This window comes from Centroberyx gerrardi, chromosome 3, assembly GCF_048128805.1.
Source record: "Centroberyx gerrardi isolate f3 chromosome 3, fCenGer3.hap1.cur.20231027, whole genome shotgun sequence".
In the NCBI taxonomy this organism is placed as follows: domain Eukaryota; kingdom Metazoa; phylum Chordata; class Actinopteri; order Beryciformes; family Berycidae; genus Centroberyx; species Centroberyx gerrardi.
In genome coordinates this window covers 20,719,079-20,738,210 of record NC_135999.1, presented here as the reverse complement: position 1 = coordinate 20,738,210, position 19,132 = coordinate 20,719,079, and the positions used below count along the sequence as shown (strand labels likewise).

At 42.4% G+C, this 19,132-nt stretch overlaps 1 protein-coding gene across 1 annotated transcript; it reads right to left on the bottom strand.

Annotated features, from left to right (window-relative positions):
- Positions 1–38: 38 nt before the first annotated feature.
- On the bottom strand, positions 39–961 carry LOC144542963 (protein Hook homolog 3-like). The gene is made up of 3 exons (XM_078290620.1): positions 873–961; positions 609–680; positions 39–271 (listed from the first exon to the last, which is right to left on the bottom strand). Exons 1-3 carry the CDS (start codon positions 927–929, stop codon positions 140–142), a joined length of 261 nt encoding a protein of 86 aa, XP_078146746.1. The 5' UTR covers positions 930–961; the 3' UTR covers positions 39–139.
- Between the last annotated feature and the right edge of the window lie 18,171 nt (positions 962–19,132).

Below are 19,132 nucleotides of genomic sequence, written 5' to 3'. Positions count from 1 at the left end.
AACATACAGTCAGTACCTCAATGCAAGAACATGAAGACATGCAGGCAGGGTGTCTTCACCTCCTTCCTCCACAGTCTTGATTTCCATCCTGCCCATGAGTGGGCCGAGCTCCTCCGTCTCTCCCCGGAGACAAAGGCTCCTACCTGGGCTGCAGCCTGGGGGAGAAGCCCCTCCTGGCCTGGGTGGACTGCCTCTGCTTGGCCAGGAAAGACTGGGCCTGTCCTGGAGCTGTGGAGCCGTCACACAGACTGTGCTGCTGCAGAGCTGCGGACTGCAAGACACCAGAACAACTCTGTCAGACTCATTCTGGTCGGAGGGGGTGAAAAGGAAACACTGCTACCAGATCCTACTGCCACTAATACCACTAATAATACTAATGCTAATACTTCTAGTACTACTACTACTATTGCGACTACAACTGCTACTAACAACAATAATTCTGATTTGCGATATGTGGCTCTCACTCCATTGTGCTAGGTGTTACAGTAGTTCACCTTGATAGTAAATAATCCACTTTCCACTAGTTCTGGCAGGTGGTGCCTCTGGTGATATGGCTTGAAAATTTAAAGGCAAACAATTGCAAGGTTTTTCTCCCTTCAGGTACCCACCATGCTGTGCCAGGCTGTAAGGATCAATTTCTCCTCCTGTTCCTGTCTGGACCTTGTGTTATCCTGAGAATCCTGTAGCAAAGACATTTTAAAGGTTACAGCAGCAAATCCCAACAATTGACTGAAATTAGACAATCACATAGTTTGCTTGGTTAGTTAAGCACAGTGGGATAATATTCCCGTTTGTGATTGACCAGAAAAATGGATCAGCGAGGTTCTTCAGAGAGACACAAAGTAATGGAGCCGGGATAAACACAAACTCACCTCTTGGACAGCTGTCATCATGGTATCAAAGGGGGCGGGGTCCTTGTGGCTCGTCATTAATCGAGACAGATCACAGCACAGACAAAGCCAACCAGAGTATAACCAAAAATATGTTTGTGTGACTGTCTACCCAACTTGTATACACACCAAACAACCAGCAGCCCCCTGACTTGCCCTGTCTCTCTGCAGCCCAGCGCTGCTCCCGGCTCTTTCCCACCGGAGGCCCAGGTTTTGTTGTGTGGCAGACCGAACAATGGAGCGATAGGCTTAAGTGCTCTGGCTCTTCCCCACGGTCAAAGATGCCATCCTGCTGACTGGGGCACATTCACTGTTGGACAGTCAGTCACCGGGTTGGGGATTAGTAGGTAAGCACCAGAAAACACACTGCAATATGCTTCACAATAAATATGGCTTTATGCTGAAATGTAGTAACGTCAAGACGATAATAGCACATGTAAAACATGATAAGCCTGATAAGTTGGGTGTCTCAAAAGCATATTTGCACAAAGATCATGTTTGTCCCGCTGGCTTTCGGCCAGCGCTGAGATTGAGCAACAGGCAGCTTTTGTGGAGTTTACAAAAGTGAATAAAAGACTTTACCACATAATGCAAGGAGTACTGTTAATTCTTCAAAGTCAGCAGTGTGTTGGCATTTTTGAGCAGGGCATATGCTCTGATATGCCTCCCTAAAGATCCATGAGTGTGTGTGTGTGTGTGTGTGTGTGCGTTTATGTTTATGTGTGTTTGTGTGTGTGTGTTTAACTGACTCTTAGTCATAGCCAGTTTCAACACGTATACTGACCCAGAAATACTGTAGTTCCCCTGATAATCAGTTGACCAGCATCAAAGGATAGCACTATCACCATATCTAACATGATTAACCAACAGAAAAGATGCCTGGCCACCTGCGGCTACTTGTAAAACAGAATTTTCTATTTCCTGTCTCCCAGAATCGGTTTTGACAAAGGTCAATCAGTTCCAATCCTTGTGCTCGTTTTGGGGGAAATGTGGTTTTAGTTTTTGTCATTAGTGTGAAAACACAAGCGTGGGGGAGGATTTCAAAGAATTCTGTGTGTGTGTGTGTGTTTCTCTGGAACCAGGAGGGCTGAGGTCAGCAAGCAGGCTTCTTGAAACAATCTAATTTAAGACTCAAATCAACTCTGCAAGCATCCATTTTGACCACATCTTATGCGTGATTGTGCATGTGTACATGCGTGTGTGTGTGTGTGTGTGAGACAGAGCGAGAGCCCAGCATGCGTGCACATTCACTTGTCAAACTGTCTGTGTGTATCAGCCTCTGTGTACTTTTTTGTTTGTGGGGCTTTGCGGAAAAAAAAGTTCTCCTGAAACCGAGTGAAAAACAAAAATGTGGGAAGAAAAGAAACTTTCACAGATGGGTTTCGTGGAAGCTGTCTCATCTGAAACCTGCGAGTGTTTACTCTCTTAGGAAAGAGAGACAGAGCACAAGGCCACAGAGACACAAAGCGACACTGATTCCTGTTAGCTAGCAGGGCCTGAACATCTGTTGTGAAAGCTTCCTCCTACTGATGCAGTTTCTGAGTTGTGAGCGAAAGAGCTGCCTTTTCACAGAATGCAATTTCTAAAAGCGGCAGAGCAACTAATATCTGCTCTATCACAATTACTTTCTTTGCAATCCTAAATAAACATTGCCTCATTACATGAATCAAGCTTGTTGTTGCAATGGATTTTCAAAAATGAGCAAGTAATGTCCGTTCTATCACTATCACTTTTTTGCTGCAGCTGCTTTTCAAAATAAACACTGTATTAGCTAATTATACAATTTGATCTTGGTGCAATAGATATATAGGCCAAGGCTACATTCAGTAGTTTGGAAAAATATGGCTGAACTTCATTGCATTCTTCACAAAATTGTGGAAATCTACCAAGAAAAGATCAATAAATTATTGATCCATGACTTTTCCCTCAGTAAGATGTAGGAGTTCGTCAATAAAGAGCAAAGAGGGCAGTATTGTTAAAACAAGACACTAGAGGGCAAAATCACACCAGTGCTTTCATTCATAGTCCTTTTCACAGACAGAATTAGGAATATCAAGAAAAGATGCACGGTTTAGCTAAATACAATAAACATCACAAATATACAGCTGTGTTCTTCTATACCTTTATAAAAACAAACCAAAACAACCATCTCTTAAAAGGTTTAGATGTATCACACTTTTTTCACAATAGAAAAAGATATATCACGCATCAAGATCCAATTATTCTCAGGCAGGACTCTGATCTGTTTATATCTTGTGTATCTGAAACGTGCCGTTCACTAACCGTGTGTAGGTGTTCACTTCGAAGGAAACACCTACACACAGTGAACACACACACACAAAGATGAACTCTCACTCTCAATTATGCCTGGAATAATAGTTTTGGTACCCCCATCCCCCCCAAACACACACAGACACACACATTGTTTTAAACTTCCATCTGGTCCTGTCCTATGCAAATGATGCAATAGCAGGATTTTAAAAGTCAACGCTCTCTCTCTTGAGTAAACACTTGTGTGAGTCTTTGCCAGTCCAGTATTTGTTGTACTGATTCTAACCCTAGTACTTTCACATTTGTTTGTGTCTGGCGTGTGTATGTGTATGTGTCTGTGTCTGTGACTGTGTGTGCGTGCGTGTGTGTGTGTGGCGTTTTAGGCACTCCCTGTCTCACACACCCTGCTCCAGGATGAAGCACTCTCTGTGCATACGGACCTGTCTGTCTGGTTCACACCGGCTATGTCTATCTATCTATCAACCATGTCTGTTAGGGGTTTGCTCAGAAATGCAAACACACACACACACACTCACACACAGTATCTTCTTGCCTATCTACTGTACAGACTTTGTTTAGACAAGAACTCTTTGTCAGTCAGTATTGTCTGACCCAGTATGAATCAACTTACTGTTAATGGTCTGTCTGAAAGAGCAACGTTATCAAGATAGAACAACCAAGGTACTGACGGTACAGAGACTCCACAGTGTTCTGTGTGTGTGTGTGTGTGTCTTGACTGGATTCCCACATGTGGGAGAATGTGTGTGTGTGAATTGGCCATTTCCTTTCAGAATGAGTGTGTGTTTCTGTGGAATCAAGATGGTGAACAACAACAGAGCTTAATAAACGAAGGATAGAGTGGTTTGTTTCTTTCTTTTGTGTGTGTGTGCGCGTGTGTGTGTGTATGTGTATGTGTGCTGACCAAGTGTGTATTTAAAGTACCCAGGAGCCAACACAGTTTCTCATTGTCTTTTTTTCTCTTTCTTTAATTGTTACCTAGTTGGTTTTCCTTCCTCAAATTGTCTCCTTACCGCTATCCACATAAAAAACTCACCGACTGCGACTCGTGAGGTCCCTCAGGCCTGTGGCCATATTGTATGAGTATAGGTACGTTATGTGGTTCTCCATGACGTAAAGCCACTTTCTTTAAAATGTTCTGCACCACTGTGGGACAACCTGGACGCTCAATGGGTTAAGGCTCGTACCATGTAAATAATAACTTTAATAAAACTTTTATTTACACAGCACCTTTCAAAACAAAAGTCATTAAGTGCTTTACAAAGTGAGAGAATAAAATGGACTAAATTGAAATTGAGCAGTATAAATAAGTAGGACAATGATAAGACAAAGTAAATAAGACAAACTAAATAAAAGAAATGAATGAAGCACACAGTAGGTATAAGTATAACAAAGCAAAAAGATACAAATAATAAAAGGATTATAAAAAGGTCATATGATAAAAGTATGTTTTAAGATGCAATTTAAAAGGTCGTACTGCACTACCAGCACCAATGAGAGTCCAAAGTTTGTGCTCTTGGGGGTTCAATCATCACCTACTTTCACTGTGTAATGAATACAGTCGGCACTCATTCTACTCAGTGAAAAATCATTCCTTATATTTTAAACAAGTCGTGGATCTCCCAAAAAGCGGTTCTGTTTGCCAGTGTGTGTCATGGTGCGAGTCCTGAGAGTGTTTACACCTGAGTGTCCCAGCACAGTAGACGTGTTGACCAAGCTCTTTTCTCTGCCAACCACCACCTGCTGCAGCAGCTTCGCAGCTTCCTCTCCTCTGCCACACCACTGTTTATGTCTGGGCTGCAGCCCTCAGCGGCGGTCAGCGCCAGCAAAACATGTTTTTCCCAGCAGAAGTTAAAAACAGGGCAGACAGCCGTTCCACAGGCAAACTGAAGGTTATTATCCAAGTCAATCTGAGGATGTTATTATTTCTCAGGGGTAAGGTGTCATAGATACCCATTTGTGTATGGTCTATTGTCTTAAGAGTTGCACTGAGGCAAATTCCCATATCAACTTGTTGACAAGGCAATAAATTATTGAATCTTGAATCTAAGGTGTACCAAACATTAGGGATTGGGAATTATGGATTGTAAGGCTGGAGGAGTTTCTACCACACTGTGACCAAACTGAACACTGAAAAAGTTTTCTCATGCCACAAAAGTAGATGAATTTGCTAGAACTCTGACATGAAGAGCCGAAAAAAGATGGTATGGAGAGATCCAACAGCTGCACACTTGCACATCTGCACTGAGAGAGAGAGACAGGGAGGAGGGGAGGGGAGGGGAAAGGAGGAGGAGGAGGAGGGGGGGGGGTGTGGGGGTGTGGCGCAAATATGTCTGCTTTAGGGGTGAGGGGTGAGGACTTGAGGGCGACTTGAGGGCTGACCTCTCCTCCTCCCCTTTCCTCCTCCTCTCTTGCCTACTCCCATGTCACCCCTGGGCTGCCTGATGGTTGGTGACAGTAACGGCTGTCCTCTATCTCCCCACCTCCCCCCACCATCTCTCCCTCCTCCCTCTCTCCTTCACTCTGCCCCCTCACTCATGTCTGTTTAGTGAGGACCGTGGCGACCCCCCTGCATCGGGAGCGCCGGTCCCGGGGCTCGGCTTCAGAGATTCTAGGGGGCGAATGTCTGAGCTTGGCTGTCAAAAGCACATCCACGACGCAATCCACCACCCATCCGTGACTATTAATCTCTGTGCTGACAGTTCTATTTCTCAATGCTACAGGAAGATCTCCACGTCTCTGGAAACACACGGCAGTCAGAGCCAAAACGCAGCCTCTATCCATTCTTCTACTCCTGCTTCAACTTGACTCGACTTGATTGAAACAAAACATAAAATTGTGATGCGTCACATTATCATATGACTGCGCTTAAGCAATACGCCGCAAGCAAAATATCGACATGTCAATCAATTAGTTTTACCGGGGTGTGGCATTGTTTGTAAAGCACACAAACACCCATGCACACACACGCACACACACTCCTTCCCACTTCCCGTACAACCATATTGCGCAATTTCACAGATACCCATGTGCGAGCTGAACTTGTTGAACTGGATAGAGGATGGCAGGTAATCAGCGCAGCGGTAGCCGTGGAGTAAAACTGGGACAATGCTACACACACACACACACACTCTCTCTCTCTGACATGACATGGGTCACTAATGATGAAGTAAACTTTATGAAATAGCAGATGAGAGAGGAGAAAGTGGAGGATGTCATCCTTCGGTGGGGACATGTATTATTCATGCTGTCAACAGAAACGCTGGTGAAGTCACAGGAGTGTAAGTAATAGCGCGTGTCACATAAATCAACAGCAATGATGACCTCATTTTACCGCATAACTCCCTCCACCCACGCCCTTTAAGGAGCTCCAGATGCGCAAGGCTTCACACACACACACACTCACACACACAAACACACACACCTTTGAAGCACGTCTGCACGTATGTTTCTTCTCTCCTTTTTTCCCCAGAGTATAATCAGGGTAAACAAGTAAAATAATCACAACATGTCAGTCCATTACCTTTATTGGGGTGTGGCATTGTTTGTACTACACACACCCCTTCCCACTTCCTAACCCTAGAATTATACTGTAGCAATCTCTCCCTCTCCCTGTCTCTCTTTCTCTCTTTCTCACACACACACACACAGACACACACACACACACACACACACACACTGCATGCTGTGTGCAGCTGTTGTTGTCTAAGAGCTCATGCAGGTGGCGTACCTGGCAGCGAAACCAAACCCTCGTCCAACCACCACACCTGGCTGGAACTGCAGACAACCACATGGCAATAAACTCACTGTCACACACACAGACATTAGTGCACATGGCAACACACACACACACACACACATTCACGCCCACTGATAGCCAGATATCTGTGGCACCGGCCATTCCCATTGTCAAAACACTCCTAAACACAGACAGACAGACACATAAACAGACAAAAGGACAGACAGACAGACAGTCAGGCAACAAGACAGACAGATAGAGTCTCTCCACCCAAATATGGAATTCACTGCAAAATGTCCCCCCCCTCCCAAAAAAATATGTGAAGTCGTGAGCTCGATTTTCCCTTGGCTGCACAGCCACACACAAACACAGCTAATCATCTAACAAAACACAGACCCGTCTGGTCTGCCTGTGGTAAAGGCCTTGAAATACACTCAGTAGCTATTAACCACGTCCCCCTCCTTTCAGCTGCTGTTCAATCACAAAGCCTCATAGTAAGGATCTTAGTATCAGACATTGATTCATTGGTTTTACAAGCACTTTGCCTGTTGTTTCAAATGTTTTCAAATGTCTCAACCCTTGCTCCGGGAGACTGTGGGACAAGGTTGCCTCCCGATTCCTCGCCTCGGGGCGACCTGAAGCCGGGGCGGGATGTCAATAATTTTCCAAGCCTTTATTTTCCGCCTCCATCCACGGCAGTTCTTGTCTTGTCTTGCTGCTGTTGTTTTGCTGCTCAGGAGCCCCGAGAGGTGATCTCATCTGAGTCTCGCTTCTCACCCCCCCACAACATTGTATTTATCTGACCAAAATAGCCACCTCAGGCTGGAAAAACCCCAGTCAAGACAAACAGCGGCAGAAATAGGCCAAGAGTTTCCAAAGAAGCCAGTCTGGGCTAGAGGTGATGGGTTTGACTGACAACAGCCACGGGGCAATAGAACAAGACTATTCAGTTATTGCTGTAAGGAGAGTATCCAGATGGTAATAAATGGATAGATAAAAGCTCTGATTACACTTGAGCTATTGAGAAATAAAGCAGGAAGTAATGTGATGCTTACTGGGGATGTTAATTGTTTTATTTGTAGCAGGGACTTAAGCGGTGGCTAGAATCCAAAATGATCATATTCATAGTGAGAATCATTATTGTCATTATTATTGCTAATATAAAATACAGAAACACAGAGGAAATGAGTCGCTCACTTCTCTGTGTTTTTCTGATCGAAGGTTATGCTCTGTGGTTTCATCCTGTGCTTCTGTTCTTTCCTGCATTTGCATAAAATACTCGTTAACTAGAAATCTGAGTTGATCTATTATCTGATTGAAGCTATTATTAGAACCCATCAGCGTTGGTTATGTAAATAGTCTGGACTTATTGCAGAAGCCACAGTTGCACTTTCTGTCTGAGTGGCTTTGCTAAGTCTCTAGGCTCCAAGGCGATAATTAGGGCTATCTGCCCCCAAGGAGACTTCAGAAGACACATACACACATGAACAAACACACACGCCACAACATTCACACAGACAGACAAACATAAACCCACTGCCTGACCCTCCTCTACCCTGCCAGGAGGAGGGAAAAAAAAAAAAGAAGAAATAAAAACACATTCCATTTCCCGTAAAACAGGGAGAAGGAGCCGTGAGTCACTGGAGCAGTTTTAAATGGGCCCTTTTTAGTTTCAGACGGGCCGCCTTTGAACGTCTCCACGTGGAGCTTTTAACCTCCTGAGCCTTCTCAGTCAAGCGTTGTTTGACGGCGCTCTCTCCTTCATCTCCCCTCCTGCTATTTGTTCAACAGCTACTAAAACAACTTGTTCACTGTGGCGCGCGGCAGCGCATCCATCACTGATCGTCACTCTCATCTGCGCACCAGTGTGTTCTTGATAAGGGAAGTCTGTCACGGGCCTTATTTCAATTGAATTGTAAATGTGAACATAGTTTGTCAAATAAGTTCTTCATGGGGAGAACATTTAGGCTATACATTTGGCACGCACAAACACAGCCACAACCACAAAAACACACACACACACGTGCACACACATAATAATTCCATGCACACACACATCAAAAAAGCCACACAATCAGCCCAGGCAGAATGTCTGTAATTGAGCGCTCTATAACCTTGACCTTTATCCTTCTTTTTCCAATAGAGTAATGATGCCAGGAAAAGACTTTACCGTAAACTAAAAATTGTCAAAACAATCCTTCTTGTGGGAATAAGCTCCCCCACCCCTCTCTCTCTCTCTCTCTCTCCTCCCTTAACTCCAGATAGAACCCCAAAACAGATTCAATCCCCCAAAAGATTCTGGTTTCCCGTTCAGTTCACACGCAGGAGCCTGAGTCACAGACAGTGGGGCCGAATCCAATCACACACACGCCGACATCTTAATTGACTCCAGTGAGGAAATGTCCATTGGATCTGTTATCTATCAACTCCCCTGCTGATGGGACTGATTCACATCGAGATTCAGGTAGAGCAGCAACCGGCCATATCTGTTCATAATCAACAGGCCGTCTGATTAATGGCAGATCAACTGAAGTAGGCCGACTGACTCATGGCTTCTTGTTCTTGTTCTTCTCATTTTTCTCATTCGCCTTCTTCTTATCTTAAGGTTTCACAGCAGCGTTTGAATCCAGATATAAAGAAGATGAAACAGCATGTACTGTATGTGTAGTGGGCACTTAATGTTTTCACATTCCATTTCTGTCTTTCATCATTTTTAATGATCACATTTAGAGCTTGCTTCCTGCCCAGCATGTTTTTTGCTGAAAATGGAACATATTCTGTGTCTATTCTTCATGTATAACTAACTAAATTAAAAACCCAAATTAAAAAAACAACAACCCATATTATAAAAGACTGAACAGCTCTAGATAAAATGAGATGCTGTTTTAGACACAGTCACATTCTTGAGTCATGAGAGGGGATTCAGGTCTGGGCAGCTCCGGAGACCCACTAAACAAACACATACACACACACACACATGTACGAATGTATGCATGCACACACACACTCACTCTCTCTCTCTCTCTCTCTCTCTCTCTCTCTCTCTCTCTCACACACACACACACACACACACATAGGCTACACACTCACACATAAACCCTCCTTCATTGCCCTAGCCATGCACCCAGGGGGACAGCAGTGAGTCAGAGCGAGTCATACACACACACACATCACAAACTCTCCCATACATGCACACAGTTGTTGTATTCTGTCAAAATGCCAAACTGCAACAAACTTTATTAGCTGCAGTCCTCTGTGCTCCTGGAGTTGACTTGGTAAAGGTGAGCCTTATCAAATTTATGGTTAAGATGATGTTAGGCTGGATTCATACAAGCAGAGAAAATACTGACCTTATGTTGTACAGATCTGATTTTCACTGTTGTGTCGAGCAATGGAATCAGATATTTTTAGATTCAGATTTGTGTGTATCCGAAATGTCACACGGATCTGATATTTGACCATGTGATCTGTGTCCAGATGGTCAGATATTTCTCTTTTGATCCCTGAAATATTTTATCTTCCTCACTCCAAAAACATTGTAGCTAAAAATGAATCACTCGCGTGACTCTGACATTATGAGTAGTAGCCGTAGGGAAAAAAAAAAAAGCAACAACATGAACATTAAGGCCAAAGTTTACGTTCATCAGTAGAGCATCACTAGTCCTGAATCTTTTCATGGTGGATTAAGGACTAGCATTTAAATATAGCTATTGTGGTTACATCAAAACAAATCCGCATTAGGAGAAATAGCATAAGATGCTGCAAAAGGGCTATGACAGATCTTAGAACCACTGACAAGCTGTATTCATTAGGCACTAATCATCATTATTAGGGATAATTATAACATCGGTAATAATCTAATTCATCCCACATGTAGAATGGCACATGGACAGCCTTGCTAAACAATCAGATATGATCAGAGGATTGCAATTTGTCACTTGAGCATGTTGTGTAAATGTAGCTTTTGGATGCCTTGGAGGGAGGGAGTAGAAGGGATTTTGGCTGGGGTTTCTGTCAACCCTCACCCCCCACCCCCCATCCTCATGTAGAAGCATGGCTAACCATTAATCACAGACAATATGATGTCATTGCTCCCACATCTGATTTTACTGCCTGTAAAAAATAAACCTTGCATGGCTATTAAGTGGTGTTGCTAACAGTGATATCGTAAACAAACACGCGCTGGCATGTCTCTATTGCATTCTTGTACTCTGGGTGAAAACCTGGTTTAGCCGAAGTAGAGTGCAATCTTTCCCTTTTTGTTTTCCACCAAATCATCCTGAATTAGGAACAATGATCATTTCAACCACAGCTTTTCATCCGAGTCATTTCGTCTCCTGTGCCTTTGACAAGGCTTAAATTTACAAAATGTGACGGTTGGAAAAAACACCAATCAATCAGTTAGTCGGGGAGTCTGATCCTAGGAGATCCTCATATTTTCCATGGAGAGGAAGAAGTGAATGTTCCACGACTCCCTGAATGCAAGCTCAGACAAGGAGAGTGAGGAAATGGAGAGAAGAGGAAAGAGGAGATGAGAGGAGAAAAGAGGAGAAAAGGAGTTGAGAGAAGAGGAAAGATAGGAGAGGAGGAGTTGGGAGGAGAGGAGAAGAGGAGAAGAGAAGAGAAGAGAAGAGAAAAGGAGTTGAGAGGAGAAGACAAGAGAAGAGAAGAGATGAGAGGAGAAAAGAGGAGAAAAGGAGTTGAGAGAAGAGGAAAGAGGAGAGGAGAGGAGGAGTTGAGAGGAGAGGAGAGGAGAAGAGGAGAAGAGAAGAGAAGAGAAGAGAAGAGAAGAGAAGAGAAAAGGAGTTGAGAGGAGAAGACAAGAGAAGAGAAGAGAAGAGAAGAGAGAAGCAGTTGAGAGGAGAGGAAAGGACAGATGGATGTGTATCTTCTAACACAGAGTGGGGAGGTGAAAGAGGGTGGTTAGCTGTCATGGTGTGTGCGAGCAAATGCATGCGTCATTGAAGCTATTCCAAGATACACACACACACACACACACACAAAAACAAATACATGAATTTTCCCTCTTCTACGTGCGTATTATATAATCTATTCTTCAAATTTTTCCCCATGACTTTTTGATAGGCTTTGGCTGTTTCCTTGACAACAGTAGTACATTGGTGGATCAGAGTTGATGGTTGTGTATGTGTGTATGTGTGTGTACGTGTGTGTTTGAGGGGTGTGGGGGGGGGGGGGGGGGGGGGGCCTAAGCTGCGTCACTAAAAGAGCTCAATGAGATCTCATAGGAGGCGAGTGTTAAAAGCTTCATTAGGCAAGAGGGATGTGGCCCAAATTGCGAAAGAAGGTCACTTATTATGGTGACTTTCTCATTATTTCATGCTTGTTGGTCCTGTACACAAGGACTAAAGAAAACAGCCGCCCAATCTGAATCACTTTATTCACATAATCATGAATTAATCATCACAGTTGAGATTACTTGCAACAAACACAAACTGAAAGTATTTAAGAGAGAGGCAGAGACACAGAGAGAAGGCCTCAGCCCCAGGACAGGTTAAAAAGGCCCTCAGAGCGCAGGACAGGTTTGAATTTGTTTCACAACACACTCACACAATACCTCCGTCAGTGTGTCAATCTCATTTACACATCATCTAATTGCTAAGAAATGCATTGACGTCATTTAGGGACTCTGAGCAGCCAGCTAATGACAAATCTGAGTGAACTTAATATCAGGTTCACTTCCTCTGCTGCTTGATGGCTGGATTAGATTTGTTGTTTAGACGCATCACACTCCCCTGTGAAATCTAACCTGTTGATAACACTAACACATCTGTTGCAATCTAATAATCGTTAGGGGGAATAGTCATCCCCCAAAAATAAGCCAGGTTTTCTAATTTAACGTGTTTAATTTGGGAAGTGCTTTTCTCACAGGGAGAGAAAAGCATGAACTGACATGTGGGTAAAATGTTCTTTGACACACGCATGAACACAAACACACACATTCTGTCTCGCTGTGTCAGCTATACACACACACACGCATGCACACACGCACACACAATAACCCCCACCTACACTTCACTACAGGAAATAAAGCATTTCCTGCTGCATTTGTCACAGGAAGTGAGGTTAGTACCTCGGCGTGTTTCAGAGTATTTTGAATGAGAGACACTCTCACTGTGGACCACAGTCACACTCACATTACTTTTGAAGTACTATAAGCAGTAGTAATCATACTTACATTAATTGATTAGATCCCCCACACAGATGATGAATGCACACCCAATAAAAAACACTTTGGTTGGAAGTTGGGATGGATGTACTGTATATTTAGATAAGTATAAACAGATAATTTAGATACGTTTAAAAAGAAGATACACACTGAGAGAAGTGATATTCTCAAAGATTAGAACTTTTAAAAAAATCTAAGAAACAGTTACCAGCTTCAGCTTGTTAAGTAAATGCAATAAATTTTGTTCATCATTTTTGTCACATGGTAACCCAGAATGTCGGTTTTGTTTACTTGAATTGAAAACTGACATTATCCTTTATGTGCTAAGTAAGGTAGGTGATCCTAGATCTATGAAACCCTCTTAAAATCACTGCATAATGCTTCATTTGTAGGAAGCTGATTTGAATCAATCAAGCAATCAAGCGCTCTATCTGTCTATCGATCTATTAATGATAATCAATAATAGGAGTCCACTCAACAGCATTGTCTTTTCCCGTTTTCTCCCTCAAGACAGGGTAAAGACTCTCCATCATGCCTGAGGACGGAGGCGGGGCATGTGGATGACGGACAGGCACTGAGGGAATCTATTGCTCCCCGCCAGACCATTAGACTGATTATAATTGGTCAATTACACAGGTGCTCATTACGGCCTTGTTGAAGCTCTACACTCTGATGTGATTTGTCGGTGTGGATGGATTAGCCCACTGTAGAAAAATGTCTGTGTGTCTATATGCGTATATATGTGTGTATGTGTGTATGTGTGTGTGTGCGTTTGACCGAGTAACTACATGACAAGAACCCTTTGTTTCATCATTACTGTGTGTGCACCTATGTGTTCTCACAGTGTAAACAAGGGTCAAGTGTTGCCTCAGGTCAGAATTTTAAATACACTGCTTGTGCCAACAGCGTCTAGGTAAAAAAAAAAAGAAAAACACAAAGGCACACAGCGTACTCAACAAGGCACACATAACGCACATGTGCACAGGAAGAAAGAGAGGAAGAAATAGATTTACAGACAAGTAGACAGACAGAGAGAGAGAAAGAGACCTACAAAGAACAAAGGGACACTTTTTTTACTATCATCAGAGGTGAAAAATGCAAAGCCAAGCAGAGATCTTCACACATAGCCTGATGGTTACTATCATACCCATCTGACTGAGTGATAACACCCTCCGCCTCATTTCTGGGCACCAGACACCACCGGTAATACCAGACAGCTGGGTGGTAGAAAAAAGCAAAAGTGCAGTTTAACCGTTTCAGTGCCGGACAGAATTGAGTTGGCTGTGGTTGCCTGACTAAAAGCTTTCTATCTTTCTCTCTATATATTAGTGGGATGGTTTCATTCCAGCGAGTATTGATGAAAGTGTCACTTGGCCGCTCCCAGGTCGTATGTGGTTGGTGGCAAAGTCACGCCTGTCTCGGCTGCTACCTGACAGTCTACTGAACACTAGGGAGAGACTCTAATGAAACGTGTCACATCTGTAAATGTGCACCTCCCTAATTTCTGAGTTCATGAGCAACAAAGTACATCCCTTTTGGAAATGCTGAAATATAAGTGCTTATCAATGTGCTAAGTGCTCATGTACAGGGGGCATTTTTCTGTAGACACTCACTCATGACCACAAATGACTCTGCATTTCCCCCCCTCTGTCTTTTCTCTCTCCCCTTTTCTCTCATGGGAATTTAAGGGGCGTGAGGACTGAATTTGGAATCAGCAAAAACATGCAAAAAATGTCCCACGTGTGCGTGTGTCTGTATGTGTGTGTGCGTCAAATAAATATGTGTCATGTTTCTGGGGGACTAAACACAGGGTGTGAATAAGAGAGTCTCAGAGTTATTATGAGTGTCCGTGGTATGTTGATGTTCTTATGTAACATGGTGTTTATTAGGCTAAGATGGCTTGGCTACCTGGACCCTGGAAGTCATTTGTACACAGAACTTGAATGGATAAAACGGTCATCCGCATTCAAATCAAAGTTCCTGGACGGTCAGAGCGACGGCCATTTTTATGTGTACTGTTGGGCTAGCTTCTGTATAAACTGACTTACGGCAAGTCGCAGGGGCGAGAGGTTTTGCAGCAAGGACCAAAAGGAGCTTCTCTTGACACCTTGCTGCCATATTCTGCGAATATGCTAATGTTGACTATAAGAGCTAGCGAGAGAAGTCCAATCTTTGATAATGCTATTTTAATCTTATCGCTAATGTCAGCTTTCAGTTGAGTTTTGACAGTTTGCTGAGCAGTCCTGCAACAGACACACTTTACGGCCTTAATGCCCAGGCTTGCATTGCCACCATAGCAAACCTTAAAATTTCATAATCACAATTTTATGCTGTACTAGTGGAAGGACTGTTCTATCCATTCATGTTCTGTGTTTGTACATCTTTCCCTTTTCTAGTGCTGATCATCGTGCTCCGTAGGTAACATGCTGACACACAGTTTATATTTACATATGTATTGCAGTAAAAGGTCACTATCTAACTGGTCTGAGACCAGTTGTAAGCCGTCTGATGACGGTGATTCATTTATCAGGAACTTCTTTTTGCATCATACAGCCATCAGATAAAAGACAACTCAGCACAAAAGGCATGGTGGACGCCAAAATGACACAATGTCAGTAAAAGGTGCAATCGATATATGATTCAATAGATAGGTGGTAATACTTACACAATTAAGGACTGAAATGCCTCTTTTTTTTGCCTCTTAGGTTAGTTTTGAGTGGAGGCATTCAATGTGCATATAGGTATAAGAAGCATTTGCCTGACTGCCTTAGTAGTCACTTACTTAGTTCTTTTAGTATGAGAAAAACTAACCATTGACAGGAAGGTTTCTGCGAGTGTGTGTGTATGCATGCATGTATAAGTAAATGCATTTGTGTACGTGAGAACCCAAACTGGTAAACCACTTCTGGTAAATAAAATAGGAGTGGCATTTGCTAGCTGGTGTCATCTTGATATTGCTGTGAGACAGACAGTAAATAATGAAGCAGAGTGTAAGGCTCCTTGCTGCTGATTTCTGATGAAAGTCAACGGGCATGAATGACTGATTAAGAGATTAAGTTAGCAAGTATTATGACTGTCATCCCTCTCACTCAAAGCAGTTTGATTATGTGATTAATATCGGCTCAGTACTGTTATGCGATTAATATATTGTGATAACATTGGCCACCATAATAGCTGTATTATAAATGTACCAATTTACATGAATAAATTAGAAAACCACAGATACTAATACAGTCTCAGACAGTTCAAACAATATCTGTGGGCATGGTGGATCAGTGAACTATCTAACTATGATAAAGGATAAAAAAGCCAAAAATAACTAAATAAATAAAGTAATAGAGAAAATGCCAAAAAAATATATAATAAAAAAAAAAAAAACATGCAGTGTTATCAAGATGTTCATCACACTGGAGTTGCTCTAATGAATGGAAAATGGACATTTTTTTTGCACAGTAGTAAACACTAACATAAACTGAACTCCTCTGAGGCTTGGGGGATGGGAAAACATGTTGTAACTCTAAAATTCACAATGAAACGCTTTTATCTGATGGCAGTTGATGAAAGCACCTGCCCAAATCAACAATTGCACTGAATTCACATCTTTCAAAAATGTCTCTTCTCTTGTTTATACATCTGTTTATGCACCACTTACACATGACTCAGACTTGAAAAGATAATGAAATGTATTTGCAGGCAGCCACGACATGACATCCACTTCTGTTCACTTCTCTGTCTCTGCTTTATTTCCAGGAAGCAATCGGGACTAGAAGTGCTGAGTCTCAATGATCATCAGCAACGCCGAGTGCATCAGAAAGCGCCTCTGTCGCCTACACAGTTTCAGCCCAACTCACACCATTGATCTCAACAGTAACCACGCGATTAGACAGACTGTCCTTTCTCTGTATCCACTTGTCTCTCTTCGATAAACATTTCTCATAACGCAGATGCCCTCAATCGCACACATGCACACACACAAAGGCACGTACACCAGCCAATACAGTTGCAGAATGATATGTGGATATCTATATATACATACTATATACCAGTGGGGGGAGGGAGAGAGAGAGAGAGAGAGAAAGAGAGAATACTTCTTGGAAATTAGTTTGCTTGAGTGTGTTTGGGTTGCCAACTCCTGCTTCATCAACTCAAAATGACAGTTTACCCTTTGTTTTCTATATCAGTAATATAATCTACTATAAGCAGCTCCAGTCATTGCTCTGAAGAATAAACATAGCTGCCATTTCTCATTCAAATTACCTGCTGGGAAATTTTGTAGGCTGAGGTGAGGGACTAACCTCAAACCAATACCACAATAAGCCAAGTCATTTACCAGCTACAGTGATTAATGTTTCATTTTGCCTTCATGTGAATGGAGCTCTTTTTCTCACACATCAATTCATATTTTCACTACATTTTTATTTTCGTAGGAGTCGTTGACTTTCCGAGGAATGTTGCAGGAACCTACCTAAACTAAACCTAAACTAGGCCTACCTAAGATAATTTCATGACCATACAACAGCACCTTTCAAACAGAACTAACCTTTAACTAACTCATCTTGAGGAAGGTGAATAATGAAAAATCAAAGAGTTACTGTGTTGCTGTGTCATACATTTGGAACTGTAAACAAAGAGTTGAGTATTTATTTGCCTCAATGTAACCAAAATCCTACTATGAAGACACTGTTATAATTTATAACAAAGATATACATAACCTCATGTGTGTGTGTATTTATGTGTGATTTGAGAGTGAACTCAAAATAGAAACCTGTGAAATCTAGTGACATGATTTAGCATGATATGGGATTGAATAATGAGATATTTTTGAAAAAGTGAATTTATATCCATAGCAACCAAACATACAGTGGACAATTAGCGTGCATGCCTATTTGCCTATTTTATGATGAGGGTTACACAGCTATAATTCAGTGATTAACATATAATTTAAAGAGTTTAATCTAAGGTATAGCTACATCCAGTATCAACTGTATCTGTGTCTGGTCATAAATATCTGGTGATGTATCCCTGCAAGCCTATTAGCATGGAACTTGACCTGAACCTTAAAAATTCTTCATGCCTGTTGTTGCTACACCAACACTGCAGTTGGCCATTACCGCAACTAATTGGGGAAATGAAAATGCGGTGCACCTAAATCCTCCACACCCCAGCCTCCTACCACCTCACATTCACTTCTCGTTTTTTCTTACAAAGAGGAACTTCTGTCAGCGTCAGACAGAGAAATCAAACGTCCGCCCCACATCCTGACTCTCCTCCCTCATCCCTGGAGTGTTTTTTCTGTAAACTTGCCCACAGTGTTTGGGAGTAAAACTGTTGCATAATGTGCATTTGTGTGCAAAACAAAATGATTTTACAAAGAATTTGAATGTAGCGGTCATCTGTATGAAGGTAACTGACATGAACAAATGAGAACAAATGCAAAAAACAAATATGCAATGTGGATATTCTTACAAATCCCCTAAAGCGGTCCAAACAGTAATAAACTGCCTAATAAGATACAGTATAGAAGTATTAGAAGTAGAAGTGTTGATTTGATTTATCATGATATGGGATTGTATAATAAGGTATAGGTTATGTCAACCACAAGTCGTGTGAGCTCTCATTTAGTCATTTACAGCATATTGGGCCTCATGTTTCACAGCAAACGACTATGATGTGTCTTGTTTGGGTGTGTTTGGAGAGACGGGGGTGATTGGCTTCTTACTCACCTCTCTCACTTAACTTCTATTCTCTCACTGCCTTGACATCACTCGGTGACCTGCACGAGACCTTTTTTTTTTTATCACAACCCACTCCTTTGGTTAGCCATTTCTTCCATAAGCGGAAAAGCTAATTTAATGGTTTCTTCTCTTTTTAGACTATATATCGGAAAGCGGTTCCACCTGTTTTTCTTTTTTCGGTAATGACTGTGTCATACACCGTAACGTGCCTTCTCAATTCACTGCTAAGCCTTACTCGTGTTACTTCAGAGGTCACTGATATCAGCTTGTGATATTTGACCTCAAATAATCA

Excerpts from the sequence above, each read along its gene's own strand:
- LOC144542963 (XM_078290620.1), bottom strand. The coding sequence starts at position 929 with ATGACGAGCCACAAGGACCCCGCCCCCTTTGATACCATGATGACAGCT. Across the intron at positions 681-872 it reads TGATGACAGCTGTCCAAGAG|GATTCTCAGGATAACACAAG; the intron begins GTGAGTTTGTGT and ends TCTTTGCTACAG. Across the intron at positions 272-608 it reads TTACAGCCTGGCACAGCATG|TCCGCAGCTCTGCAGCAGCA; the intron begins GTGGGTACCTGA and ends GGTGTCTTGCAG.